At 60.9% G+C, this 26159-nt stretch overlaps 3 protein-coding genes across 8 annotated transcripts in view; 2 read left to right on the top strand and 1 right to left on the bottom strand.

Moving 5' to 3' along the window:
- Positions 1 to 2073, top strand: part of TRIM9 (tripartite motif containing 9) — a 71284-nt gene extending 69211 nt beyond the window's left edge. For all 6 annotated transcript variants that reach the window (XM_027794690.2, XM_055790817.1, XM_055790858.1 and 3 more), the window contains one exon: positions 303 to 2073. In XM_027794690.2, coding sequence (XP_027650491.2) covers positions 303 to 365 — 63 coding nt within the window. In that variant the 3' untranslated portion in view covers positions 366 to 2073. The remainder of the gene's footprint in view (positions 1 to 302) is intronic.
- A 2938-nt stretch (positions 2074 to 5011) lies between these two features.
- LOC101912765 (glycogen phosphorylase L) lies at positions 5012 to 17288 on the top strand. Its single transcript, XM_005243025.4, has 20 exons — positions 5012 to 5427; positions 6932 to 7033; positions 8767 to 8845; positions 9142 to 9245; positions 10665 to 10796; positions 11366 to 11477; positions 11560 to 11642; positions 12480 to 12623; positions 12805 to 12897; positions 13133 to 13279; positions 13873 to 14036; positions 14137 to 14251; positions 14478 to 14579; positions 14659 to 14806; positions 14920 to 14978; positions 15311 to 15452; positions 15597 to 15804; positions 15877 to 16011; positions 16600 to 16666; positions 16887 to 17288. Exons 1-20 carry the CDS (start codon positions 5185 to 5187, stop codon positions 17073 to 17075), a joined length of 2568 nt encoding a protein of 855 aa, XP_005243082.4. The 5' UTR covers positions 5012 to 5184; the 3' UTR covers positions 17076 to 17288.
- Positions 17289 to 17640: 352 nt separating this feature from the next.
- Positions 17641 to 23637, bottom strand: LOC101912586 (lysophosphatidylserine lipase ABHD12). Its single transcript, XM_055797137.1, has 13 exons — positions 23487 to 23637; positions 21637 to 21764; positions 21051 to 21153; positions 20834 to 20953; positions 20474 to 20504; positions 20264 to 20309; positions 20048 to 20177; positions 19754 to 19794; positions 19375 to 19454; positions 19080 to 19162; positions 18339 to 18417; positions 18116 to 18240; positions 17641 to 17767 (listed from the first exon to the last, which is right to left on the bottom strand). Exons 1-13 carry the CDS (start codon positions 23597 to 23599, stop codon positions 17746 to 17748), a joined length of 1101 nt encoding a protein of 366 aa, XP_055653112.1. The 5' UTR covers positions 23600 to 23637; the 3' UTR covers positions 17641 to 17745.
- Between the last annotated feature and the right edge of the window lie 2522 nt (positions 23638 to 26159).

Genomic DNA, 26159 nt, shown 5'->3' with positions numbered 1-26159 from the left:
AAAGACCCAACTGCTGTAGCGTCCCACCTCTCTGGCAGCCGACTGTTGGATTTGTCTGCAGCCAGCTTGGAAGATGTGGGACTTGGTACTGCTGGGACCAGCCGTCCCGCTTCATATGGGCTCCAGCAGTGCCAGCGAGTCATGAAAACGCAAGATGGAGCCACCATTCTGAGGACAGCCTGTCCTGCTTCCCCCCGGGTGCTGCTCCTGCCCTCCCTGGGGGCAACGTGCCAGCTGCCGTGCCATGAGCTGTCCCACCAGCCACCGAGGGACGTGGCTGAGCCCCATGTCTCTCGTTGCAGGTGACGCTGCACACTGGCTTGCCGGTCCCTGAATTCTACACTTCGCGCTCGGCCATGCCATGAGGATGCTCCTGGAGCCGGCTGCCTCTTCTCGGGATGAGAGGAGCCAGCCCGTTCCCTCCTGTGGGACGAGGCCGGCCGCCGAGCCGCCGGGTCCCTGCTCAGCCGCCAGCCGGAGACGGGGAGGCGAAGCGGGGAGGAAGACCCCGGCTTGTGGCCATCTCTGCTTTCCACCCTCCTGCGCTGTCCTGTGTGTGTGCGCTTCGCTGTTTAGCTCTTTTTGGCTGATGAAGTACCTAGGTAGCCTGAGATGTTCCTCTGTGTCCGCTTTTAGGTTTGGGTTTATTGATTTCAGTTGGGGTTTGCGGGGGGCGGGGGGGAGGGGCAGGCGGTTTCGTCTCGTTTGTCAGAGCGCTTTCCCCTCCTGTGGGGCTGGCCGGAGGGACCGAGGAGGGACCCCTGCCACGGGGAAGCTTTCACCCACACCAGCCCCGTTACTTTGCAGGATATTTCTTTCCCCGTGGCCTTTCTTGCAGAGTGCCCTTGGTCATGTGTAGAGGTGGGTCCTGGATTACCAGTCAGTCTCCATGTCCTTACCAAAACACCCGGCCCGGTCCCTTGTCCCCCCGAAGCGTTTCTGTGGGGCGCAGCGGTGGGGCAGGGGGTGGCCACCCTGTCCCCAGGTGCTCCGGGTGCCGGCAGGCCCTTGTTCCGGCACCAAGCACCTGCGCAGTGCTCTCCCCTGGCTCCCCACAGCCCGGTGCCAGCACACGTGCCACAGCCATACGCCGGAGAGCCCTTGCCTGGCTCTTTGGAGATTAGTGTTTATTTTTTTATAGTTGCCATATAAAGCCTAGCCTTAAATACTGATAGTGTCCTTCTGTTCACCAGAGAATTCATTCTGCAGTGAGGGTCTGACAGGGAGCCCGAGGATGGGGATGAGGAATGGGGGTGGGGATGGCAATGAAGATGGGGATGAGGATGGGGATGGGGAGCAAGGAGAGCTGGCCACAGCCCTCCCACGCGCTCAGGAATATGTGCCCACTGCCTTGCCTGCGCCTGCTGCCGGCAGCAGTTCCCGTCAGCCTCCACTCCCTACCCTGACTTTCCGGTAATTCAGAGGCAGGAGAGGAGTGGGAGGTCATGGCGCCGTGCCTGGCGCCAGCCCCCATTCCTGTGCCAAGGGCGCCTGCATGTGCACATCCCCACGCTTCGCTTTTCGGTCCTGCGCCATCTCCCAGCGTGGCTGGCGGAGCTGGGGGGGCAGCGGTGTCGCTGCCGGGGGGGTGCCAGCGTGCCCAGCCCGGCCCAAGAGCTGCAGCTCATCCAGCCGGGCTCGGGTGGGATGCTATGGGAGTACCGGTCCAGCAGAAAGACAAGTGTAAATAGACCATTCCCTTCCAGCGTGCCCTCCTCTAGGACGGTCCCATTCGTTCCCTTGTTGCTCCAGTATTAAGTTTACCTAATTTATTGGATGGGTGCTATCTTGTTGACTTACACCGAGGAGTTTCTCTCAGCTGCAGGAGAGCCGTGTTGCGGGACAACGCCGAGCAGCTCTTTGGTGAATTCCTGACGAGCCCCCCGTGGCCGGCTCACCCGGGGCTCCTCTCTCAGCCGTTATCCCCCGTTCTTTAGGATGTTCATGGTGCTTGTTAGACTCCCAGTGATTGTAAGACGTCGTCCCCCTGTACGCGATGATAGCTGCATACAGCCGCTGTACTGAAGAGAAGTGTCATGTTTGCTGTTCTAATAAAGGACTTTTATGAGAGAAGGGCAGAGCTTCCCAGAGCATCTCTGTGCCACCACAGCTCCCGGCTTTGCCTCCCATCTCACGCCCCCTGCCAAGTGCAGGGTGCTGGAACACACCGCACATCCCTCACTGTCCCTATTGGGAGACTGCTCAGAGAACGGACAGAACTCGGTTCATGGGAGGGAGGGGGGCACAGAAGCCAGCTGAAACCCAGTGTGGCGGCAGCACTGTGAGATGACTGAGGGGCAGGGGGAGCTGGTGCCACTATGTCCCCTTCCCTGGCATGGCAGCACTGCAGCACCCTCTCTCCGTGGTGGTGCCAGGGCCAGTAAGGCAGCAGCACCCACGGGATAGCAAGGACAGGAATTTTTATTTTCCACCCCGTGAGCTGGAGATGCTCCGGGAGATGGGTGATTGCAACCCCTGCATTAGCTCTGCAGGGCTGTCGGGGAGCTAACCCGGGCACAGCCATGAACGCCAAATCCAGCAGCCCCACGGCCTGCCCAGCCCTTTCCTGACCCTTTCCCTTGCCAAGCAAACTCCCGCCGCCCTTCTTCGTGTGCACGAGGAGCGGTGGTGAGGCACCATTCCCAGCACGCGGCTGAGCTGGGACAGCGGGAGAGGGGATGGGGCAGCTCTCAGCCCTGCTGCCACACAGCAACACGGTGCCTGCCTGGGGCTCCCCGCTCTGCCTGCAGCCCATCAGGATGAGAGTTTGGGGGACCAAGGGACGGTCCTGGGTGCTGAGGAGCTGGGGTGTAAGGAAAGAGGGATGGCATCCGGCGGGAGAGGGGAATTGCCTAGGCTGGATATGGAGCAGCATCTCCCCAGGGGGACAAGCTGGAGTGTCCAGCCCAGTGCAGCCCCCCACCCCGAACACCAGCCCCTGCCCTGAGACCCCTCCAGGACGAGAGATGGAGATAAGGATCAGGGGGGGAAGAGAGAGAAAATGACGGAAATCATGAGATGTTAAGAAGTGAAAGAGCCCAGCAGCATTGCGATGCAGCGCTGGCAACACCAACATCCCTTCAGGGGGGATCTTTCTTCCAGAAACAGGGGCAAAGACGAAGGGATGAGTGACGTTGGGGTCATTTCCAAAGGAAAGGCAAGGCCAGCTCTTCCAGGGGCCTGAGAAGGGCTTTCTGCTTGGATATGAGCGCCTGCTCTGCATTTTCTCAGAGCACCTCAGAAGAGGTTTTCAATGTGAAGCCTCTGAGCTCATCATGGGCTTGAGTCCAGGGCTAAAGAAAAAAAACACTAATGCATTACATTAAGTGCATTAAGTGATGTCTCAGAACGGTGCTTGTCCTTTCCAGAGAGGGAACATGCCCAGGACACCGGGGATACGGGAAACTGCGTCCTGCCTGCAGCATGTAAAACCCAGCCACGCACGGCGGGGAGGGAACAGCCCAGGGCCAGAGGACACCCACCACCCGGGTTGGCCCCTGGAGGCCAGGGCACAGCCTCTGGGCTCCTGCATCCCAGCTCCAACTTCTGAGGGAGCAGCACCGGGGGCTCCGTCTGCCCAGGTCCACCCAGGGCTCTGCCCCACGCTCAGCAGCTCTCGGAGCCCTTTGCATGGCACCGTTTGCACGGCTGCCGTTTCCACCTGCATCGGAGGGCAGGTCCTGGGCATGAAACGCCTGCTCTGGGCACTGAGGCCCCATCTGCTTGGGCTGGCACCTATGGGCAAAGCAACCCTGCCCAGGCAGGATAATAACCCCTCAACTGCCTTGTGAAAAATCAGGAAGATGGGTCACATTCCTTTTATTCCAGCATTGCACGTGTGCAGTTTGGGCTGGTTCCCGAACTTTTGGCGAGCCGCTGCAGCTCATTGCCAGGACCCGGCTCAGCGCATGGCCTCGTGCCGAGGGGATGGCCAGGGTGGCTGGGTCAGCCCCAGCAGCGCCTGGGCTGGCCGGCCCGCGGGGCAGCAGTGGCGTTGGCTGCTCCTTGGCTGTGTGTGGTTTAGCTTTGCCGAACTGGGCAGGGAAAGCGCGCCAGGCTGGAAACCCTGCGCAGGCACAGCTGGAGGAAGAGGAAGAGGTGTTGCGTTGTACGCTCAGCTCAGCTATCCTTGCCCTCAGGAGGAACCGGAGGCAGGACAGGACTCCGCAGGGCAGGCAGCCACCCAGCTCTGCCTGGGGAGGCGGCTGCGAGGGGCTCGGAGCCAACTGGGATCCAACACCACTTCCAGAGGGACTGCGGAGCAGGCAAAGTGAGGAGGCGAGGGGAGATTGCTGCAAGGGCAGGGGGTGCAGGGGATGGGGTGCAGGGGCAGGGCTGCGAGGGGATGGGGGGCAGGGGCAGGGGTGCTGGGGAAGGGGTGCAGGGGCAGGGCTGCGAGGGGATGGGGGGCAGGGTGCAGGGGCAGGGGTGCTGGGGAAGGGGTGCGAGGGGGTGGGGTGCAGGGGCAGGGCTGCAAGGAGACGGGGTGCAGGGGCGCAGGGCCGGGATCGGGATGGGGGCCGGGATGGGGACCGCGACACTTCCCTTCCGGGCCGGGCGAGCGGCTTTTCCCGACGGGCCTCGCAGGGCCCCGGCCCCGCCCCCTGGCCCCGCCCCCCCCCGCCGCGGGCCGCGTGGCCCCGCCCGCTGCCGCCGGATAAGCGCGCCCCGCCCGGCGGCGGCGCCGGGACTGCTCGGTGTAGGTGCGGCCGGGGGGGGAGGTACCCGTGCTTGGCCCCCGGCTCCGTGCCCTCCTCCTCTTTGCACTGTCCCGGGGTCCCCCCCGCCCTTTGCACACCCCTCTGTGCGTCCCCGAGATCCCCCCCGTGCGCCCCCAGGGTCCGTCCCGCCTCTCAACACCCGCCGCCTGTGCACCCCCAGGGTCGTCGTCGTCCCCCTTTGCGCGCACACACTCCGCCCCGGTCCACCCCCGGGGGCCTCCCACCCCTTTGCACGCCCCGGGTCCGCCCCCACGCCTCGCACGCCCCTCTGTGCACCCCGGGGTGTCGTGTCCCCCCCTTCGCACGCCCCTCTGTGCGCCCCGGGCCCCCCCCTCGCTCCCCCCCGGTGGCCGGAGGCTCCCGCCCCACGCGTGGGCGGGCGGCGGGGCGGCGCCAGCCGGGGCGGAGGCGGAACGCCGTGCCGGTGTGTGTCCCCTCCCCGTGTCCCCGCAGCCCCGCCGGGATGTCGCGGCCGCTGTCGGACCAGGAGCGGCGGAAGCAGATCAGCATCCGCGGGATTGTGGGGGCCGAGAGCGTGGCCGAGCTGAAACGGGGCTTCAACCGCCACCTCCACTTCACCCTGGTCAAGGACCGCAATGTGGCCACCCCCCGCGACTACTACTTCGCCCTGGCCCACACCGTGCGGGACCACCTGGTGGGGCGCTGGATCCGCACCCAGCAGTACTACTACGAGAAGGACCCCAAGGTGGGAGCGCGGGGATGCTGAGCCGCCCCCCGGGCTGCTGGGAGCCACCCCCCCTCGCAGGGCGGGGGGAGGTGGGGGTGGAACCCCCCCTCGGCATCCCCGGGGTGGGCGACATGGGGTGGGAGAGGGGGGATGTGGGCAGCGTCGTAACGTCTGGGGCGCGGTAGGGGGATGTGGGGAATGTCGAGTTCGGTTTTGGGGGATGTTCCCCTGAACTCCGCCGAGCGCAGGGGCTGGACATCAACACGCCGAGGCCACTGTCCTTTGCTTTGCAAAACAAACAGGGCGCAGCCTGGCCGGGAGCTGGGCGCAGGGCGCCGTGTTTACTGTCCCGCACGCCGGCTGCGCTTTACCAAAAGCAGCCGCAAAGCTTTCCAGGGTGAATTATCCAAAGGGAGTTGATGACCCTGAAGCCAAGCCGCAAACCGGCCTTGTTTAAAACAGGCACAAGCCTCGTCTGTGCGACGGTGATCCCAGGCGTGAGAAATCCAGTTTGTGCCGGAGCCCCTGTGCCGCTGCTCGCCCGCTGGCTTGCCCCGTGTGGGGCTCTGGCCGCGGGGGGATTAAGCCCTTATCCCCTCCTGACACCTGGGTGGCCCTGTCAGCTCCAATTTCCTCCCTGCCAACACCTCGCTGGGACCATGCCCCCTGAGAGCTCCCCTCCCCATGTCGTGTAGGGGTGAGAAAAAAGATGAGCCTTTTCCAGGGCTTGACTGTGGGGACCTGCCTGGATAGCCGTGCCAGGTGCCACCTGCCCGGCGTCACCACTCCCAGCTCTGCTGGGGCCAAACCAGTAAGCCCAACCGATCCTGGCCAGCGCATCCCATCGCTGTCCCCAGCCCGACTCTGCGCAGGTCCTGGGGAAACCTGTCAAGTCAGCTGCTTCCTCCGGCCTAAATCCTTCCTTAAAACCTGCCGGTGCTGACGCTGGGGCACGGCTTACGCAAGGCTCTGCCTTACCGGCCGTATCCTGCACCTGTGGTGTTGGCGAGAGGGGAGGCCAAAGCGTGCCCTGCTCCTGAGACCAAGCCCCCCAGGGGTGGCAGAGGAAGCCTGTGTCCCTGCGGCCATCGTGGGTGCCTGGCCCTGATGGCTTGCTTGGTTTTCTGGTTGCTTTGCAGCTCAGGGTGGTATTAGGAAATGTCTCTTCTTTAAAGTTTAACTTTGTACGGCCGTGGCCACCAGCGTGCTCGGGGTGACCATGGTGGAGTTGTTCCTGCTGTCGGACAGGGCGCCGGAGCTTGTCCAAACAAAACTGTCTCGGCGCTCTGCTGTTCCCCGCTTGGGAAACAGCAGCAGTGGGAGAGCAGGGGCTGCAGGGCACGGCTGCCGTGGGGCCTCTGGGGAGCCCCAGCCCTCAAATTCCTGGTGCAAACCACCTTGACTCTGGTGAGAGTTGCGTTTTTCCTCTTGTTTCCAGATAACACCTGGTAGTGGCTTCTGGGGTCCAGGGGAGCATCTTCCAGCTCTGGGGAAGGTGACCAGGGATGGTTTTCTCTTTCAGAGGATTTACTACCTCTCCCTGGAGTTCTACATGGGGAGGACTCTGCAGAACACCATGATTAACTTGGGGCTGCAGAACGCTTGCGACGAAGCCATCTACCAGGTGAGCATCCCAGGGGGTCGGTGAGGACCTGGACCAGGAGGGCTCTGTGCTCTCCAGCTCCTGGGGATGTCCGTGTTGCACCATGCTGGCTGCAGACTGCTTCCCCAGCTGCGAGCGGTGCTGTAATGGATAAACACTGGTCCAGGACCTGCCGTGTGCTGGTGCTTGCTCAATCGGGGCTGCCCAGCCTGGTGGCTGCATGCTGAGGGATGCAGCACGGTGCTGCAGAGCACCGGCAGGATGAGGGCTCCAGCCCATAAATGGCAAGGAAGCTCATGGTGCGCATGGGGCCATTAATAGCTGTAATCGATGGCAGTGGAGAATAAAACCTTAGCCGAACTCAACCCCAGCCTGGTGCTGGCACCAGGCGGCACTCAGGTTATTGAAGGGTTTTGGTGGTTTGCACCCCTTGTGAGCAACGCCGTCGTATGCGGCTGGGGTGGTTGCACAACAGCAGCTTTTGTGCAAACACATTCAAAGGAGAGGAACTTACTTTTGGGGGTTTTTTTATATTTTATCTATTGACCGTGCAATGAGGATGGCGGCTCGGCTGGTGGGTGAGGGTGGAGGGGAAGAGCCTGGTGTACCTGGTGGTAGCCTGGGGAAGCAGACGGTGTGACTATTTGGAAATCATCCTCTTTGCAGCAGTGGCAGGTCAAGCTCTGAGGCAAATCTTCCTTACTGCGTACGCTGAGCCCCCTAGATGCAAATGCCAAACGTTTCCAAAATAAAATGTTTGGTGTAATATAAATCACTTACAATACTGTGGTAGGCATTCGGGGCTGCCAATGAAATTCAGAGCTGTGCAGCCTCGTGCCGTGGAACACCGGCGAGGCTGTGGCCGGTGCTGGTGCTCCTGGACTTGCCTGTGGCCGGTTGGTTTGGGAGAAGGTGCTGCCCACTTCCATGTGAGGGGTGCGGGTCCAGCCTTCCCACATGGGTGCCCGTGGCCTTGGGGCCATCTCCACTTGCTGTGACCGTGGGACATCAGCGGGACATTGGACCAAGGGGTTTCCATGGGAAAGGGTGGCTCGGCCCTGGCAAGGCACCGTCTTACTTCCCGCTGAGCTGCCCAAGGAGCTTTGCATAGGCAAAACCTCTTCCTCCCCACAGCGTCCTGGGCTGGGAACTTTAAATTTCCCTGGAAAAGTGGTATAGCCGCTTCTCTGGGTGTCTCTGTTAGAGGGTGATGCCTGGAGCCAGGGGGGTGGGCCCTTGGGTGCCTGCCCTGGGGAGATGAGGGTGCTGGGGGAGCAGGAACCGGCCCCTGGGGGGCTGCAGCCATGAGGCTGGGGCATGGAGAGAGGGAAGTGGGGCTGGGAATGAGCTCTGGGAGACCTGCCCAAAATGTCTGGGACCACAAGAGCAGTGCCCTGGTTATGTCTGGGTGCCCCCTGCCCCAGAGGCTTGTCCATGGCAAGGTCAAGGGTGTGTGTCCCCCTTGTAAAGGCTGGTGTAGTGGCTTTAAACACCAGAGCTTGCCCCTGCCACACTGTGCAGCAGCAGTGGAGGGGGAGAGGGACTGCTTTGGGGGCAAACTGCCATGTCCCACCTGCAGGGATGGATTTTGCAGGGTCGGGTGCTTTTCCACCCACCTCCTGGAGCCCGCCTGCAGGGGAAGATGGTAGCGGTGGGTGCAGGGCAGCACCCAGGAGTGTGTGCCAGCAGTGCCTCCCCTGCACGGGGCCGGGCACTTAGAAAGTCTCCCATCGCCTTCTCCTCCTCGGTTGTAGCTCGGGCTGGACATGGAAGAGCTGGAAGAAATCGAGGAGGATGCCGGCCTTGGCAACGGTGGTCTCGGCAGGCTTGCTGGTGAGTGAGCCCCCTAAAACACTCATTGCCTGGGTGGTGGGGCACAGCCCTGCTTTACGTCCGCTGTGGGGGGGGATACTTAAACTCAGCGGGGTTTATTGCTCCAGCCTTTCCAGCACGGGGTGAGAGGCGCTGGGTGGCTGGGGAGCGAGCAGCGGGTGCTGGCCCTGGCTTGTGTCCCTGTAGGGCTGCTGCCTGGGGCCACTGGCTGGCTGTGGGGTGAAGGACCTGCCGTCTGCCAGGGCTCCTGGCTCGCCGGGGAGGTGCAGCTCACTGCTCTCCCCTCTCCCTGGCAGCCTGCTTCCTCGACTCGATGGCGACGCTGGGGCTGGCAGCATATGGCTACGGCATCCGCTACGAGTACGGCATCTTCAACCAGAAGATCCGGGATGGGTGGCAGGTACGGACAGAGGCGTGTGGCCCTCGCCTTCCTCTGGCTGCCTTAGGCCAGTGGCCCCCTTAGGTCAGGCCAAGGTCGTGGTGTACAGATGCTTTCCCTTAGCTTGGAGACTGCTGGAGCCAAAGTCGGTGCTGTGGTATTTAAATCTTGTCAGATGTTTTCTCGAACGAGTTTAACTTCTTAAACTGGTGCAAGCACATAACATCCCTCCCTGTGGTGGGGAAGCCAGTCTTTCATCCCGGCTGGCTCCAGCGTGTGGGGCTGGGGATCAGCCCAGTGTCACAGTTCCCGCTCAGGCCTGTTAGTGGCTTGGCACAGCCGCGTGGAGGGGAGCAGACCTGCCTCGTAGCACACCTTGCTAATTAGCAAAAATCCCAGCTGGGTCTGTGCAGATGCCTGCCCACGTAGTTGGCACATGAGCCGTATCTCTGCGGGGAGCAGGACCCCTTTCTGGGGCTGCTGTAGGAGCAGAGAGGTCGGTGCTTCCACCTCTGGGGCATCCCCAGCTCTTCCTTGCAGGGGCCAGCGGGATGCTCTCCTTGGGAATTCTCTGGCTGCTGCAGGCTGCCCTCGTCCGTGTCCACAGTGTGCCCTGCTTGGGGCCAGCACCGCCACGAGAGCTTCTCTGTGGCTGTGTGGAGCTGGAGAGGATGGAGAAGTTGCGTTCCTGTTCCTCGTGGGGTGAGGGCTGTTTGGCCGAGGTGGTACAGGAACCGCATGGGGAGGTCTAGGGGAGGCCAGCTCCAGCCCCCCAGTCCTGCTGTGCTGCTCAACGCCTGGGTTAAAGCATCAGAGGGTAGAAGAGGCTGTTTTGGAAATGCAATTGAAAAGCGTGTATCTGCAAAACTCCTGGTGGGAGGCAACCCCAGATACCCCCAGGGACCCTGTGAGGACTCCCAAAAGCTGTATCTACAGCCAGCAAGCGCATTTCCCAGCTGCTGCGTCTGAACGGGGCTCACCTCCCCTGGTGCTGCTGCTGGGAGCTCTGCCCTGGCCGTGCCAGAGGTGATGTCTAACCTGGGTTGTCTCCTGTAACAGCACGGCCAGGGTAGGGAATGAGCCCGCTTCGTTAGCCAGCCTGCAGGCTGAGGTTGAAACTCTGATGAAGGGGGACTAACGGTGTCTTGGCCACAGCACAGCAGCGTTAGCGATGCACTAAGAGAAACACTGCTTTCGTCCCCATCCATCACCCCTCCGGCAGGGAGACCCCAGGGTTCAGGGTGGTTGGAGTAGAACCCAGCCTTCGGGCTCGCCTCGCCCTGCCAGCACCAAAACTCGGATTTAGGGCAGACAAGCTCCGAAGCATCGTCCCCTTTGCTACAAGCAGCCGGAGCCACTGGCAGCCATCCTCCACGCGGCACAACCCAGGGAGGTCCCTGGGTTGGGTGGCCCCATCACTGCTCTCACTCCTTCTGGCAGGTGGAAGAAGCCGACGACTGGCTCCGGCATGGCAACCCCTGGGAGAAAGCTCGTCCCGAGTACATGCTGCCCGTGCATTTCTACGGCCGGGTGGAGCACACTGCCACCGGTGCCAAGTGGGTCGATACCCAGGTACGGGCTGGGGTGCAGCCTTGCGGGGCCAGTGTGTGGGGAACCCCCCCTGCACGGCTTGTCCTGGGGGGCTCCCACTGGCCGGCTGTGCCCTGGGCACGGGTCCTGCCAGCGTCTCTGCCGGGGAGGGTTGTGTGTGAGGCTGTGTCGCTGGGGTGGAAAAGGCAGCGGTGGAGCAAATTGAGGAGATGGACATCGGGATGGGGACTGGTTTTGCTGCTCCACGTCTGCATCCAACCTCTGAAATACCCAAAAGCCCCTCCAGCAGGTCTGCAACGCACAGCCCAGCAGGACGGCTTAAATTAAGCTTCTCCTGACACTCACAGGCCTTCTCCATCCCCCGAGCGCTTCTGGCAAACACCAGCCACCGGGCAGACCTGGCGTGTCCCCGGGGCAAGGGGTACCAAGCGCATCCACACACACGCAACCCCATGAAGGCAGGTGCAAGCCTGAGCTCGCTCCTGCAGGAGGGTCTGTGGGATGGGAGGGCTCTGGCGGGGCAGGGGGGGCCGTGGGGGGACACCAGCCAGGGGCACAGCCTGGCTGCAGCTGCCCTGCTGATGTCCCAGGTGGTGCTGGCGCTGCCCTACGACACCCCCGTGCCCGGGTACATGAACAACACCGTCAACACCATGCGGCTGTGGTCAGCTCGGGCACCCAACGATTTCAACCTGCGCGACTGTAAGTGGGTGCTGGCGGGGTGTCATGCGGGATGGGGCGGGGGGCTGTCCTGCGCCCCCCTTATCCCTCTGCTCCTCCCCAGTCAATGTTGGAGACTACATCCAGGCCGTGCTGGACAGAAACCTGGCAGAGAACATCTCCCGTGTCCTCTACCCCAATGACAACGTAAGTCACAACGCAGGGTGGCTGTCCCTGCCTTAGGGACAGCTACAGAGCACCCAGAGTGCGAAGTGGAGCAGCCCCTCTTGCCGGGGTGCTGCAGAGATGCTTTCAGTTGTGTTTCACGCCACCTGTAATGCTTGGATGGGGATTGCTGCCTCTCAGCAGCGCTGCCCAGGGCTGCAGCAGAGGCGAGTCCGTTCCTGGGCAAATCTGCGCTCAGCAGAGGGAGGGAGTGGAGATGAGAGTGACCTGGGGGGGAAATGGGGGGAGATAGTGAGGGGTGGCTCCCCTTGCTGGGCAGCCTGTTTTGGGCAGGTCCTGATGGGGTTTTTCCCTGTTTAATCCTATCCCAGCCTTCCCAGCTGGCAAGGAGAGCTGGGGGTGTCACAGCTCCGGGGAGGGGGGGGAGGTTGCCTCCTACGGATCTTCTGTGGCAGACCAGCAGGTTAACGTTCTGTGCTGCATGAGCGGTGGCTTTAAGTCTTGTCTTAGAAATAGCTCCTAGGTGTTACATCCCCTGTGGCTTCCCTTCCTGTTGCCCTGGTACCTCTCCTTCCTGCTGAAACTTTCAAACCAGGGAGAACAGGTTTACACGATGCTCGGGGGAGAGATTTAAGCTCCATTTGTACCAGCACATCTCAAACCCTTTTGCTCAATTTGGGAAAGCAAGACGATGTAGGGGTTAGAGCTGCTGCCAAACCTGTTGCTGGGGGCTTGCACCACACCATGGGGTGGATGTGTCCCGGCATGGGTCCCCCCACAGCAGGGAGCCCCAGGAAGGCACAGGCGTGCCTGGGCAGCGCGGTGCAATCCTGCAGCACCCCGCTTCTCTGCTCACAGTTCTTCGAGGGGAAGGAGCTGCGGCTGAAGCAGGAGTACTTTGTTGTGGCTGCCACCCTCCAGGACATCATACGCCGCTTCAAAGCATCCAAATTCGGGAGCACGGACAGCGTCCGGACTGTGTTTGATTCCTTCCCCGACCAGGTATGAGCCAGGGTTGCTCTGACGTGTGCCTTGGAACTCGTTTTGATGCCTCTCAGATGTACACCCAGGGCTGGGGAGGTTTTGTGGACCCTCCATGGATGCCTGTGCCCAACTGACTTGGGCAGTGGGATGCCCACGTGTCCCCCACCTGTCTCCACTGCCACCCATGCTCTTCCTACAGGTTGCCATCCAGCTGAATGACACACACCCTGCCATGGCCATCCCTGAGCTGATGAGGGTTTTTGTGGACATCGAGAAGCTGCCGTGGAACAAGGTAGGGAGACCTGACCTGGCCCCTGGGTCCCCTCCACTTGCACCCACCCTCCTGCACCGGGGGGTCTGGGGAATCAGTCCCATAGCTGCTGGTGGCCTGGGGAGTGATGTGGGGCAATCAGGTTGGGTTTAACCAGCATGGACTTGGAGGTGCTGCTGGCCATAGTGGGAGGACCATGTGTGGGTGCCAGCTTCCCCCTTCACTGCTCACCACCGTCTCCCCCTGCCCCGGGCAGGCCTGGGACATCACCAAACGGACCTTTGCCTACACCAACCACACCGTGCTTCCCGAAGCCCTGGAGCGCTGGCCGGTGGACCTGGTGGAGAAGCTGCTCCCCAGACACCTGCAGATCATCTATGAGATCAACCAGAGACACCTGGATGTGAGTGCCTTGGGGCAGTATAGGAGCCCTCTCTGGAGAGCGGGATGGGGATGGCATGCATTGTACCATTGGGATTAGGGGGATGCACAAACTGGTAATGTCGGGTGTGTGGCTGGGTGGTTCTGGCTGCTATTTCAGGAGGTTGAGGTGTAGGAAAGCCCTTTCCCACCAGCACGTTGCCATCCTGCACTTGGTGGCTGTTTTAAAGGCTTCACCCATTGCTCCAAGGACTTACCTGTTGGCATTGCCTTGCTCCCTAAATGCTAAATTCATCCTGGAGAAGGATGAGGTTGGGGTACGAGGGAGATGATGGTTTAGCCTCCTGGTCTGGCAGCACGAGGCTTTTGCCAAAGTGGCCCCATTAACCAAGCGTGTGTCCACAAGACCCTCTCTATGGGAACTCTTCTGTCCAGAGGCATCCATGCTGGGGGAGGGCACCCTTTGGAGAGGGTTTGCACCGTCACTCTGCAGTTAAAGCCATTGCTCTGGCTGGTGTGAAACACACTGGGGACATTGTGTCCCTTCCTTGGGAACTGTCGGGTGGGATATCGCTAAACACCAGCACCGCTCACCTCTCCGGCCTCCACTGGCAGTACATCGCATCCCTCTTCCCTAATGACGTGGACCGGCTGCGGAGGATGTCCCTGATAGAGGAGGGGGGCACCAAGAGGATCAACATGGCTCATCTCTGCATCGTCGGCTCCCACGCTGTCAATGGTGTGGCGAAAATCCACTCCGAAATAGTCAAGGCTCAAGTGTAAGTGCGGGGAGGGAGGTGGTGGTGGATCATCCTCAGCTTGGAAATGTGGTGGTGCCAGGTAGGTGAGCCTGAAGCTGTCCCCTCCTCATCCTCACAGCTTCAGGGACTTTGCAGCGCTGGAGCCGGAGAAGTTTCAGAACAAGACCAACGGCATCACCCCGCGGCGCTGGCTCCTGCTCTGCAACCCGGGGCTGGCAGAGCTCATCGCAGAGGTAATGGCATGGGGGGAGCGCACCGGTCCCTGACCCTTCCCAACCCTGGGGATGCTGCTCCAACCTCAGCCGTTTACATCTTCTAAATGTTCAGGCTCTGCTTGGCTCTCACCTGAGATCCAGCCGCTTTCCAAGCACGGCTGGCTTTGCTGGGCGGGAGCAGCATGCCTGATGAAGGCAGCCACCCCCGTCCCACCATCAGCACGTGCCTGTGCTCCTCTTGCAGAAAATTGGGGAGGACTACGTGCGGGACCTGAGCCTGCTGACAAAGCTGCACGAGTTTGTGGACGACGACCTCTTCATCCGGGAGGTTGCCAAAGTGAAGCAGGTGAGGGGACGGGGGCAGGGGGGATGCAGGCAGGGGGCTGCAGGCTGGGAGCTGACATGTTCCCTGCCCCCTCGCCCAGGAGAACAAGGTGAAGTTTGCGCTGTACCTGGAGAAGGAGTACAAAGTGAAGACCAACCCTTCCTCTATGTTTGACGTGCACGTGAAGAGGATCCACGAGTACAAGCGGCAGCTGATGAACTGCCTGCACATCATCACCATGTACAACCGTAAGCCACCGCGCACCCCGAGGGGACATGCTGCCCTGGGAGTGCATGAGCATCCCTATCCCCTGGGGCTGCAGCTAAAACAGAGGGTGACACCACGCTGCTGTCTTCTCCAGGCATCAGGAGGGATCCTGCAAAGCTGTTTGTGCCAAGGACAGTGATCATTGGGGGCAAGGTAAGTGGGGTCAGGAGTTTTAAAGCATTTTGGACTAAGTCCTTGAAAATATCCTGGGGAATTTGGGTACGGATGTCTCGTGGGGCCATGTCTGTGAAACTCCCCAGGGAGTGCTGGGGAAGCACTTGTTGGCTTCAACCCAAGCAAGGCACCAAGCTCCTGGGGGGGTTGCACAACCATATGCTGCCTGTGGTCACACAAGCCCCCGAAAATCTGGTGGCGTGACATGTGGCTTGGATGGGGGCAGGGCTGAGCGGGTGCCTGTGGCAGCTGGTGTGCTTCACCTGCCCCTGGTGCCAGCCCTCCGGGCTCACCCCTGGCTTTTCTCCTAGGCTGCTCCAGGGTATCACATGGCTAAAATGATCATCAAGCTCATTAATGCTGTGGGTCACGTGGTGAACAACGACCCCGTTGTGGGCAGCAAGCTGAAGGTCATCTTCCTGGAGAACTACAGGGTCTCACTGGCAGAGAAAGGTAGCCCACGTGGGGCACGCTGTGGGGAGGGGATGTCCACCCCATGGCTCCATCCCTGCGAGACAGCAGATCTAATGTCCTTTGGCATGACACAAACCCAGAGCTGGTCACCACAAGCCCCTTGTCCATGTGTTTTGCTGGCAGTGATCCCTGCTACCGACCTGTCGGAGCAGATCTCCACAGCGGGCACCGAGGCATCGGGTACGGGGAACATGAAATTCATGCTGAACGGGGCTCTCACCATCGGCACCATGGATGGAGCTAACGTGGAAATGGCCGAGGAGGCTGGAGAGGAAAACCTGTTCATCTTTGGCATGAGGGTGGAGGACGTCATGGAGCTGGACAGGGAAGGGTGAGGGCTGCGGATGCTGTGGGGGTGCCACCACCATGGCAGCACCATCTCATATTGACCCTTCCCCACCAGGTACAATGCCCACGAGTACTATGACCAGCTCCCTGAGCTGAAGCAAGCCATTGACCAGATTAAGAGTGGCTTCTTCTCCCCAGATGAGCCTGATCTCTTCAAAGATGTGGTCAACATGCTCTTCCACCATGACAGGTGAGGCCTAGGATGCCATCCATCCCCTCGGTTGGGTCTCTCCACCAAAGTCCTGGTGCCCGTGTGGAGCAGCCCCCTGCACCAACCATCCACCCTCTGGTTGATAAAGTCCCATTTTTCTGGCCCATGCACCCGGATGAGCAATTGATGCTCCACGGGTACACAAGGCTGTCTGTGTACGGCACTTCAGTTGCTGCATTAAAGCCTGTGGTACATTAAGGCCAAGACAGATTTGGGTGTGCAGCCCTCACCTGATGATAGATGCCTTTAGGTATCTCAAGGGCTTTCCTGGCCAGAGCACAAAGCACCCAAGGGTGTGGGCACTTCACACCGGAGAAATGTTTTCCTGGCAAGTTGACACAAGGTGTGCCCCAGCGGGGCACCCATCCAGCCTGTGCCACAGCACTTATGGGCTTGCAGGGCCCTGTGCAAACAGGGCTTGGGGGGATGAATTCGCCTGAAGCACCTGTGTCGGGGGGAGCCCCAGATCTGGCAGCCCCAGCCCCGTGTGCTGAGCCCACCAGCCGCCGCGTGCTCCCATCTCTGCACTGTTGCTCTTGCTGACTCCTGCTTTCTTCGCTTCTACAGGTTTAAAGTTTTTGCAGACTATGAGGCTTATGTCAAATGCCAGGAGAAGGTCAGCGAGTTGTACCTGGTGAGTGCCAGCCTGGGGATGAGGCAGGGGAGCTGTGACAGGGCACAACAGCCCATCTGGTGACAGGGTCTGGTGGGGCTGTGTACCTAGATGGGTTCCTAGCGAGGAGGCTCCTGGCTGTGCTGCTGTAGGGGCTCTCTGGTTGAAAGCTGGGCTTGGGGCTAAGGTGCCACCCATGGCACAAGCCTCCAGCCACACTGTCCCACCCTTCTCCTTGCAGAACTCCAAGGCATGGACCAAGATGGTCATCAAGAACATTGCAGCAGCTGGCAAGTTCTCCAGCGACCGCACCATCAAGGAGTATGCCCAGGACATCTGGCATGTGGAGCCCTCTGACCTGAAGATTCCGCCACCCAACGAGCCCCGGGATGCAGCCGAGGACAAGACCCCGAACGGCATGGCAGCGTAGGGGCACGGAGCTGCTGCCAGCTGGAGCCAGGGGACACAAGCACACGCGCTGTACAATTGTCTCTGCTGTCTAGTCTCTATGTTGCTGCTGCTGGCTTTCCGACGGAGGGGGAAGGGGGGAAATTTTTATAATGTAGGTGCTGTGCGGAAAGTAAAACGGTGTTGCCCTGTTGCTTGCATAGGTGCTAAAAATAAAAGTGCCATTAGAGTCCAAGCGCCTGTTTGCTGAAGCCTAAAATTAGGGACTGAGCTCACCTGCACCAACGCTGACACAGAAAGTGGGTGTAGGGGGGGAGCTGCTGGGGATGGGCTGGCACAGCTGGACACCTGAGCCCTCCCAGCTGCTGCTGAAGCAGGACTTTGGGGTGCAGCTCTCACTAGTCCTCAGGCATCAGTGCCAGGGGGGTTACGGGGAGTTGGCAGACAGGCCCGTGTGCCCCCAGCACTGCCCCATGTGATGCTCCCGGTCACAGCTCACATGGTGCTGCCCCAGAAGCAAGCATCCAGACCGCAGCAGTATCTCCATCCCCTGAGTAACCTGCAGCATCCTTGTGGCAGCGGGCAAATTAGAAAGTTTCTCTGTAGTTTTTATTACAGCAGTAAGTTCAGTGCCATGAGGGGTTCCTGCTGGGAGTCTGAGGGAGTGCTTGTGGTCGCTGTGGCAGGTGGCATCACTGAATGTTCAAGAAGTCTCTGCAACAAGACGCAATAAACCTTACTCTGTATTGCTGATTGTCCTGTCCTGCCCGAGAGCTGGATTTCTGATCCCTGGATCAGTGGGTCTGAGCTGCAGCTCTGCACTCAGGGCAGGGAGGAGCTGGCACTGTCCCCAGGGCCACCTCCCCATGACACCCAGGTTCAGGACAGCCTCAGAGCAGTGAGGAGCAACTGGAGCTCAAAACTCAACGCCAGCAAACACCAGAGGGAGGGGAGGGAGCAGGGGGAAGGCACACCCATGGTTGCAGCAGGGGAGGATGCATCTGTGGAAGAATTGGCCAAGGGTCATTCTGTGCACCCCAATTTCTGCAGAGCAGCACTTACTTCACCAGGGCGGGCAGCTCTGGGTTGAATGAGATGTAGTCGTGGCCCAGGCCCAGCTTTTTGGGAAAGGTAATGAACTTCACCTTGGTTTTGTCCTTGTAGGTACTGCGAGCGGTCTCAAAGAGCTGGCGTGGGATGGGAGTGCTGTTAGTGGCATGTGCAGGGGACCCCAAACCAGGCTCCATGGCCTCGTTAAAGCCCATGTGGTGACAGCGGTCCTCACCTTGTGGGCCAGGTGCAGAGGCAGGACAGCATCATCTTCAGCGTGCAGGATGAGGAGCGGGCAGGTCAGCACCTTCACACTGTGGGCAGCAAGCACAGTGCTGAGGAGTCACCCCGGAGCCAACAGACTCATGGGAGTCTCCCCATCTCCTGCTAACTGTCCTACAGCATCCCTGACCCCTGCCAGCACTGCCCTTCAGAACCATCCAGCCCATCGGTGGCTAAGGGCAGCTGCTGAACCACGTCAGGACGATGCCCTCGCTGCTTGCCCCGGCATGGCAGCACCAAGCACCCTAATAACCTTAAACCCCCATTATGGGGTGCTCAGGCTTGAAACGTGCCCATGAGCCAGGTGGCTTTCAGCAAAGGCTACCGTGGCATGTGTGCTGCAGCGTGGGTGAGACCCAAGTGCGTAATACTCAAAAAAAGGGTGGTGGCTTGTGGACTTTGCTTAATAATGGTACCTGAAATTATGCAAATAAAAAGCCACTTTTAAAGCATGAGGAAGCTGGGCAAACACAAATAAGAGCACAGGTATTTCACGGGGCGCTGAGTAACCTGGGCTAGTGGAAGATGTCCCTGCCCGTGGCAGGGGATTGGAACCAGATGGTCTTGAAGGTCCCTTCCAACTCAAATCGTTCTATGATTCTATGTCCAACCCACTCATCCTCGGCCAGGTGATCCCAACATCATCCCCGCAGCCCCATGGGGACGTCTGTGCACCTTCACACCAGGCACTCACTTCTCATCGCTGCAGAAGAACATGTTGCCCAGAGCTAGCGAGTCCAGGATGAAGTACTCAAAACCCGGGAACTGGCGGTAGATCTGCCAGGGAGAGAGTTGCGGGGGTGCTGAGCCATGGCTGTGACTGATGCACCCTTCCCCTGTGAGGGGGGAAGACCCAGGCCGCTGGGGCTGCCACTGCCAGGGGACCTCATGGGCAGAACCCCCCCACCTGTCACCACTGGGGGACCCCACAGGCAGATCCCCCGCTCATCACTGCTGGGGAGCCCCACAGGCAGAGCCCCCAGGCTCACCTTGCTGATGGGGATGTGGGCAGCTGCTTCGCGGATGCTGGGGTACGGTGACTCCAGGACAACAGCATCAACCTGGACCCCTAAAGGCGGAGTGGGGCGAGAGCAGGCATGACTGGGGGGGGGCAGGGGGGGGCTGTCATCCCCCACTAACACTGCTGCCATGCTCACGTCCCAGGCAGCAGTTATGAGACCAAGATGCCTCTGTCCCACTAAGGAGAATGGGGACAGCCACTTGTCCCCACCACGGACGCCAAGCCTGATGCTTGAGCAGAGTGTGACGGGGCTCCCCAATGACTCTGTGCCCCCAAAATCTGATCAGGGATGTGCAGACCCCCAGGGGGACACCACACGGGGCCAACCCAGCCACACTGGCCCTTACCTCGCTCCTCCTGCAGTTTTCTTGCTGCATTCGTGGCAATCCTGTGAAAACAGAGGTGACAGTGAGGGGGAGCATCCACGATGCCCCGTCAGGGTGCACAGCACTCTCACACCCCTGCCTTGCCTGCCAGGTTTTCCTTTGCAGGTGCCTCTGCTGAGGAGCTGCTCTAACCCTCTGCTCCACCCCTGGGTGGCACCAGTCTGGCAGCAGCATCACAGCCCGAGGACCAGCTGTGGGCTCCAGTGTCAGCTGGCATCCACAAGGTGTGTCCCCCTTGCCCAGCCCCACACCTACCCTGTCCCCAAGGAGTGTCCCCAGAAAAGGATGCTGCTGTTCCCGCTCCGCGCTTTGGCCCAGTCATAGAGTGCCAGGACATCTGTGGTAAAGCCGCTCTCTGTGGGGTACCCGCTGGAGTCCCCATAGCCTGGGGGGGACATGGCTCTGTGTCGTGACCCTAGCAGGCACCAGCCCCAGGGGGTCACACAGCAAGAGGCAGGGGGATGATTTTACCTCTGTAGTCGAGAGCCAGGATGTGGAATCCAGCAGCCCCCATCGTCTGTCAGCAGAGTGGCACTGTGTTATGTCCAGGGGCAGGGCAGTGGATGTCCCCCAGGTCCCCCCAGCATCGCTGGGTTCATTCTGCCCAGGGTCTGTCGTGGGTCCCCAAAGCCAGTGTGGGGACCCCAGCAGGTCCCAGTCCTCCCACAGTGGACCACTTACCTTCAAGAACTGGACACGGTGGCTCGCAGCCCTGATGGGAAAAATTGGTTTAGAGCTTGGGAAGGGACCCCCAAGGAGCACCCCCCTGCAGTGCCAGACAAGGGACCAGGCTGAGTTTTATCCAGGAAGGGAGTGCAGGGTGCTCTGGGGTGGGTGGTTTGGATGTTTCACTTTCACCTTTCACCCAAAAGGACTTCCCTTGACTCATGGGGTGAGAAACCACCACAGCAGCCCCAGCCCCGCAGCACTGCTGGCTGCTGCACCCACTTTGCTAGTTCTCCCCCTGTGCTGATGCCATCGTCCCCTGGGAGAGGCACGGCGGGGGGTCCCGGCCCCACAGCAGCGCTCGAGGGTACTCGCCTGGTTCCCCCATTGCCGTGCAGGTAGATGATGATAGGGTGAGCGTCGGCAAGTGCCTCCTCATACCAGCGCTGGTCCTTGCCCTGCGCCTCGTCCCCTCTGCTGCTCGGCACCGTGTGCCTGGTGGGGGGCAGAGCAGGGTTACCCCAGTTCAGGCAGGACACTGGCGTAGCCACACGGCTGTGCCCGCCCGGGGTGCTGGGGTTGCCCCACTCACCAGATGCCAACCGTGACGTCTGGCTCAGTGGTGAGGTACAGGTTGATGGTGTTGTTCAGCAGCAGCTCTGGCCGCCGAAAGTCCACGAAGAAGGGGAAGGCCACTAATGGAGAAATCACAGCCATCACACGGGCAACCCAGGAACCTCATACCCAGCTGCTTTGATGCATTTTTTCCAAAGCAACATGCTATTGTTTCTACATTATTTGCCTAAAAGCCAAGGGCTGTGGTAGCGCCAGCCCGGGGAGCGGGTAGGCGAGCACAGCCCTCTGCTACCTCCTCCCACCCAGATTTCCAGCCCCGTTGAGGCTGTGCGTGCCCAGATATGTTGTAACTGCAGGCGGTAAACAGGGTTGGTGGCACTATGTTATTACAGCTTGCAAAACAGAAGGCGCCAACGGGAAAGGTCCCTCTGTGCCTCCTCTGCGAGCCCACGGCTAGCGGGGGGTCAGACGGGTGCTGCCCTGGTGCCACCCAGGCACTGGGTGCAGCCCCACTCATGTTTTTGGGGGACCCCCCCCAGCCCCCTGCCCACTGAATTCCTGGGGTGGGGCTCTCCCATTTGGGACAGCCCCAGAGCACTCACAGAAGTTCAGGTAGACAAATTTGGTGAGCAAGACAGGGAAGAGGCGGATGAGGAAGGGCACGGAGATGTAGATAAGAAGCAGGTGCAGGAGGAGGGTGCGCAGCCGGGGACAGCAGGCCAGCCAGCCCCTGCAAGGAAGGCACCTGGTTAGCATGTCCCCTCCTGTCCCAAGGGCTCTGGGGCACAGTGGCGCAGGGTCCCCCTTCCCAACCCCAGTTGCGATGGCTGGATACAGTGGGTTTTCCCTTGTAAGGACCTGAGGCTGCCATTTGTGTACCCCTGGGCCCAGGAAATGGTGCCCCCTGTCAGGGTTGTGTTTGGCTTTTGGGGATGGAGCCAAGGTGTCAGAACAGCCCTACTGCGACACAGCGTCACAAGAGGCCACCATCCAGTCCCCCGCAGCCTCCCACGGGACACGGGCAGGCAGGAAGGGCAGGGCCCACGCCAGCGCCAGGAGCTCCAAGCCAAACCAGCAATAAGGAGCAACTGATACTCTGCGGCAACACCCCGAGCCGTGGCTGGTCAGGCAGGGTCACGGCGGTGCCCCCCAGCCTGGCACTGAGAGCCTCTGCGATTCCCCAGGGACAAGGAGGAAAGCCAGGACAGGGGCTCGGGGAGCCCACAGCGCCACGGGGGAAACCAGTCCCCAGAGCAATGTCCCCCAGTGCCACCGGCATAGGGTGGGGCGTGTGACCATCTCCGACAGCAGCCTGCACTGAAGGGCTGGGGAGCGCATCCAGCCACCCTGGGCCGTGCCCCCTGCACCGACCCTGTACCCACCAGCCCCCGAGAGGGAAGGGAAAGCCAAGAGCCGCAGCTGGCCCAGCATCGGCGTCTCTCGCAGGCTGAACATGCCAGGTGATGGGGAAACTAGTCCGGGCACCGGGGGGATTGAGGGCAGAGGTTTCTGACAGGCGTCCAAGCACAGCTTGCTCCCTGCGAGCACATGACTGGGGTCAGAAGAGGATTTAGCCCATTGCCTGCCCTGGGGAGTGCTGCAAGATGCCAAGGAAGGGTTGCAAAGGGGGTGCCAGGGCAGGATGGCATGGTCCCCCAGGCACAGGCACCCTTCCCGGGGGGATGCAGGGTGACATGAGCCACACCGGAGCCACAGGGAGCTCCTCAAACCCCAGCCACCCCCCTAAGACTTTGTTCTGAGCAGTGCCGCTCTGCGCTGGCAGCAACGGGCCAGCGATGCCCTCGCTGACGCCGCCGTTAATTATTAGGTGCTGCTCTCGGTCGACACCTAATAGTCAAGTTCAGGGGCGAGCACTCACATACGCCCTTGCAAAATACCTGCTGCAGGTGAGCACCGACAGGCCTGGCCCCATGGGGACATGTCCACCGAGGGGCATCTCTGACAGCTGGCATAGCAACAGGCCACCACTTGGCTTCACAAGGACAGCAAGGTGACATGGGAACACAGCCACACCGTGGCATCAGGATGCAGGGGGGGGCATGGTCATGGTACAGGATCACAGCTGCAGCAGGGTGACATAAGGATACGGCCACAGTACAGGCTCATGGCCGCGGCAGGGTGGTACGGCCATGGCAAGGAGAAAGGCACTGGGTCATTGCCCCAGCCAGGTGACAAGGCCACGGTGCGGGGACACAGAGGCACGGCCACAGCATGGGATGATGGCCTCGGCAGGGCTGCACGGCTACGGCAGAGGGACAGACCTACGGCACAGGGGACTCAGCGCTAGCACACGCTCACAGGAGTCCGGCTAGGGGACGAGGCAACGGGCGGACACCGCAAGGGGACGGCGACACGGTCCCGCGGAGCGCCCGGCAGCGCCCCCAACACCGGCCTGGCAGCCCAGGCTGCCCGCACCGCGCCGGGTACTCACCGCTGCCGCCGGCCCGCGTCGGCCTTGCCCTCCGCCCGGGCGCTGTCGCCGGCCCCGTCGCCATCCCCATCCCGGGCCCGCGCCCCGCCGCCCTGCTCGCCGCGCCGCCGCATGGCTCCCGCCGTCCGGCCGCGCCCGCCAGGCTCCGCCCACTCACAGTGCCAATGTTGCCAGCAGGCCACGCCCCTCCCCGCCCCTTTGAGCCGGGGGGCGGGGCTGCGGCCGCCATGTGCTGCCACCGCCCAGGGGGAGCCGCGGGGCTGCAGCCCCCTGTGTCCCCAGCCCGGGCCGGGCCGGGGGGAGCTCGGGGCCGGCAGCTGGGTGACACGCCGGGACAACCAGCCATGCCAGGGCAAGGAGCGCACAGGGAAAGCTTCCAGGTTATATAAAAAAAAAAAAATATTATTTTTTTTTTTTACATCTTTCAGGTTATGAAAAAAAATAATTTTTAAAGGAAAAAATGTTTTAAACCAAACCTAGTGTCCCTGGCCTTCAGCCAGAGGGGTGGAAACCTGCCGCTGGTTCCCCTCCCAGCACTGTCAGACTGACTCAGCTGGAACGTTCCAGGCTGAAAGTTCCCACCAAGAAGGCAATACCCCAGCGTTACCAGTATTCCCCAGGAATCTCCGCCCGGCCCAGGAGGCTGCGCTGCCTGGACACAGACACACATGGCTGGGCCACCCATGGCCGTGCCTGCCGACGGGCCCACGGGCGAGAGGGCTGCGGCAAGCAGGCTGCCAGTGGGCTGGGGACAGCCCCTTCTGCGGGGGGCAGCCAGCCCCCCCGGGCACCCTGAAAGGCTGCTCCTACCCCACTTGCCCCCAAAGCAAGGCCTGCGCTGCTTGCCCTGAGGTCACCGTGCCCAGCAGCCTGCTGCTGCGACTTCAGCCCAGGACCGTGAGGTGGGACAAGCTGGGGAGGCCGCCATCGTGGCCCTGCAGCCCTTTGGCACCTGTGGCAGGTACCTGGGGGGGCTTGGCAGGGTGCTTATGTGCAGCTCTGTGAATCCGTATGGTTTATGTTTCACAGCCTGCGCCAGCCCTGAATGCAAATCCAGACAGGTCTGGTCAAACCAGGGCTGTGGGCAGGCAGGTACGCATTCCCCAGCAGCAGATGTTGCAACAAGGTGGCACAAGCCAGCCGCAAGCTGCTCTTCCCCTGCCACAAGGCAGGAGGACAGCAGAAGCAACCAGCAGATGCGACTGATTTTACACACAAGAGCTTTTTCCTTCCATCCCCAATTTTTCCCCATTCCCAGCGTGTGCTGGGGCACATCAGCATTGGCATGAAGATGATGGGAGATGGTCCCCAGTGCCTCTGCTTTGCTGCCCACAGGGATGGGCAAGGTGGGGCCAGCGCCGCCTGCAGAGGCTTTATTCAGCAGCGAGACCTGGAAGGGATCAGCACAGAGGTGACAGCAGATCGCTGGAAGTGCTCAAGGCCAGGCTGGAGGGGGCTTGGAACAACCTGATCTAGTGGAATGTGTCCCTGCCCATGGCAGGGAACTGGAGCTAAATGATCTTTAAGGTCCCTTCCCACTCAAACCATTCCATGCTCCAGCAAAGCAGCGTTGCACACTGTGATGGAGGAGCCACAGAAATGCTTCTTGTCGTAAGGAGCCAGCACAGCAAATGTAGCAAACTTCAGGGTCTTGTGGGCTGGAGGGAAAAATCCTGCAACTGAAAGGGTGTGCAGGATCAGGCCCGAGCAGTGGCGGTGGAAATGCAACTTGTACAGCGGGGCCTGGACATGCGATGGCAGCAACGAGCCACAGCCGAGGAGGCATGGCACCTGCGGCCCAGCACCGCTGCCACTGTCTTATGCAAAAAAAAAAAAAATCCAACTTTGGGCTTAGTTCACTCCAAACTTCTCCCCACACCAGCTGTGAGACAGGGAGGGTTCTGCCTGCTTTTTCCTCCCGTGTCTTTTCCTAAGTGCCCCCTTTGTTTATTTTTTGCTGATGGTTTCATAGCTTTTTTCACTGGTTTATGGCTCTGCTTTCCCCTGGGCCAGCGGGAGGCCACAGTGACGGTGCAGCGGGAGCAGACCCCTGGAAGGCACGAGCAGCTCTCAGTTCTCCCCCAGCTCCCCGGGCTGCAGCCAGACCTTTCCTTGCCCCGGCAGAACAAAGCACCCCGTTGTGCAGAGGCAACGGGAAGGAAAGCACGACAGGGCAGCAAGAGCCACGCAGGGACCAGGCACCGGCAGCCTCACAGAGGGGTCACCCACTGCCTGCACAGGTGTCCGCAGCTGCTGACCCCCTTTTTGGGTGGCTCCATGCCAGCCCCGAGCCTGGCTGTGGCACTGGGTCTGGCCCAGCTGTTGGAAGCAGCTCACAGCTGGCAGTCCTGGATCTTCCCACCTGTCCCCCACCTCCCCCCCCCCCCCTTTTTTTTTTGTGTGACTTGTGTCACACATGATGGCATGGGTGAGTGGCGGTGAGGACTGGAGAGAGCACCCTGAAGTCCTGCTTCAGCATCACCTGGGAGGGCTCAGACAACTTTTAAGCCTTCTTCCCTTTTTTAAGGTGACCTTGAAATGGGACCCCCATGGGTCCAGGCCCATCAGTGCTCACCTGCAGCAGGTATTTTGCAAGGGCAGGTGTGAGTGCTCACCCCTGAACTTGAATATTAGGTTAGGAGGTTTCCTTCTGCTGAGCTTGCCCGGAAAGTC

This window comes from Falco peregrinus, chromosome 1 (genome assembly GCF_023634155.1).
Source record: "Falco peregrinus isolate bFalPer1 chromosome 1, bFalPer1.pri, whole genome shotgun sequence".
Taxonomy (NCBI): domain Eukaryota; kingdom Metazoa; phylum Chordata; class Aves; order Falconiformes; family Falconidae; genus Falco; species Falco peregrinus.
This window is presented reverse-complemented; position numbering and strand designations above follow the sequence as displayed.

Bases quoted from the DNA above. Each gene is read 5' to 3' on its own strand.
- LOC101912765 (XM_005243025.4), top strand. From the start codon at position 5,185: ATGTCGCGGCCGCTGTCGGACCAGGAGCGGCGGAAGCAGATCAGCATC. The intron at 15,805-15,876 runs GTGAGGGCTGCG...CTTCCCCACCAG, and splicing joins ATGGAGCTGGACAGGGAAGG to GTACAATGCCCACGAGTACT. The intron at 16,667-16,886 runs GTGAGTGCCAGC...TTCTCCTTGCAG, and splicing joins AGGTCAGCGAGTTGTACCTG to AACTCCAAGGCATGGACCAA.
- LOC101912586 (XM_055797137.1), bottom strand. From the start codon at position 23,599: ATGCGGCGGCGCGGCGAGCAGGGCGGCGGGGCGCGGGCCCGGGATGGG. The intron at 20,178-20,263 runs GTAAAATCATCC...TGTCCCCCCCAG, and splicing joins CCTGGCTCTCGACTACAGAG to GCTATGGGGACTCCAGCGGG. The intron at 17,768-18,115 runs GTAAGTGCTGCT...GTCTTGTTGCAG, and splicing joins GAGCTGCCCGCCCTGGTGAA to AGACTTCTTGAACATTCAGT.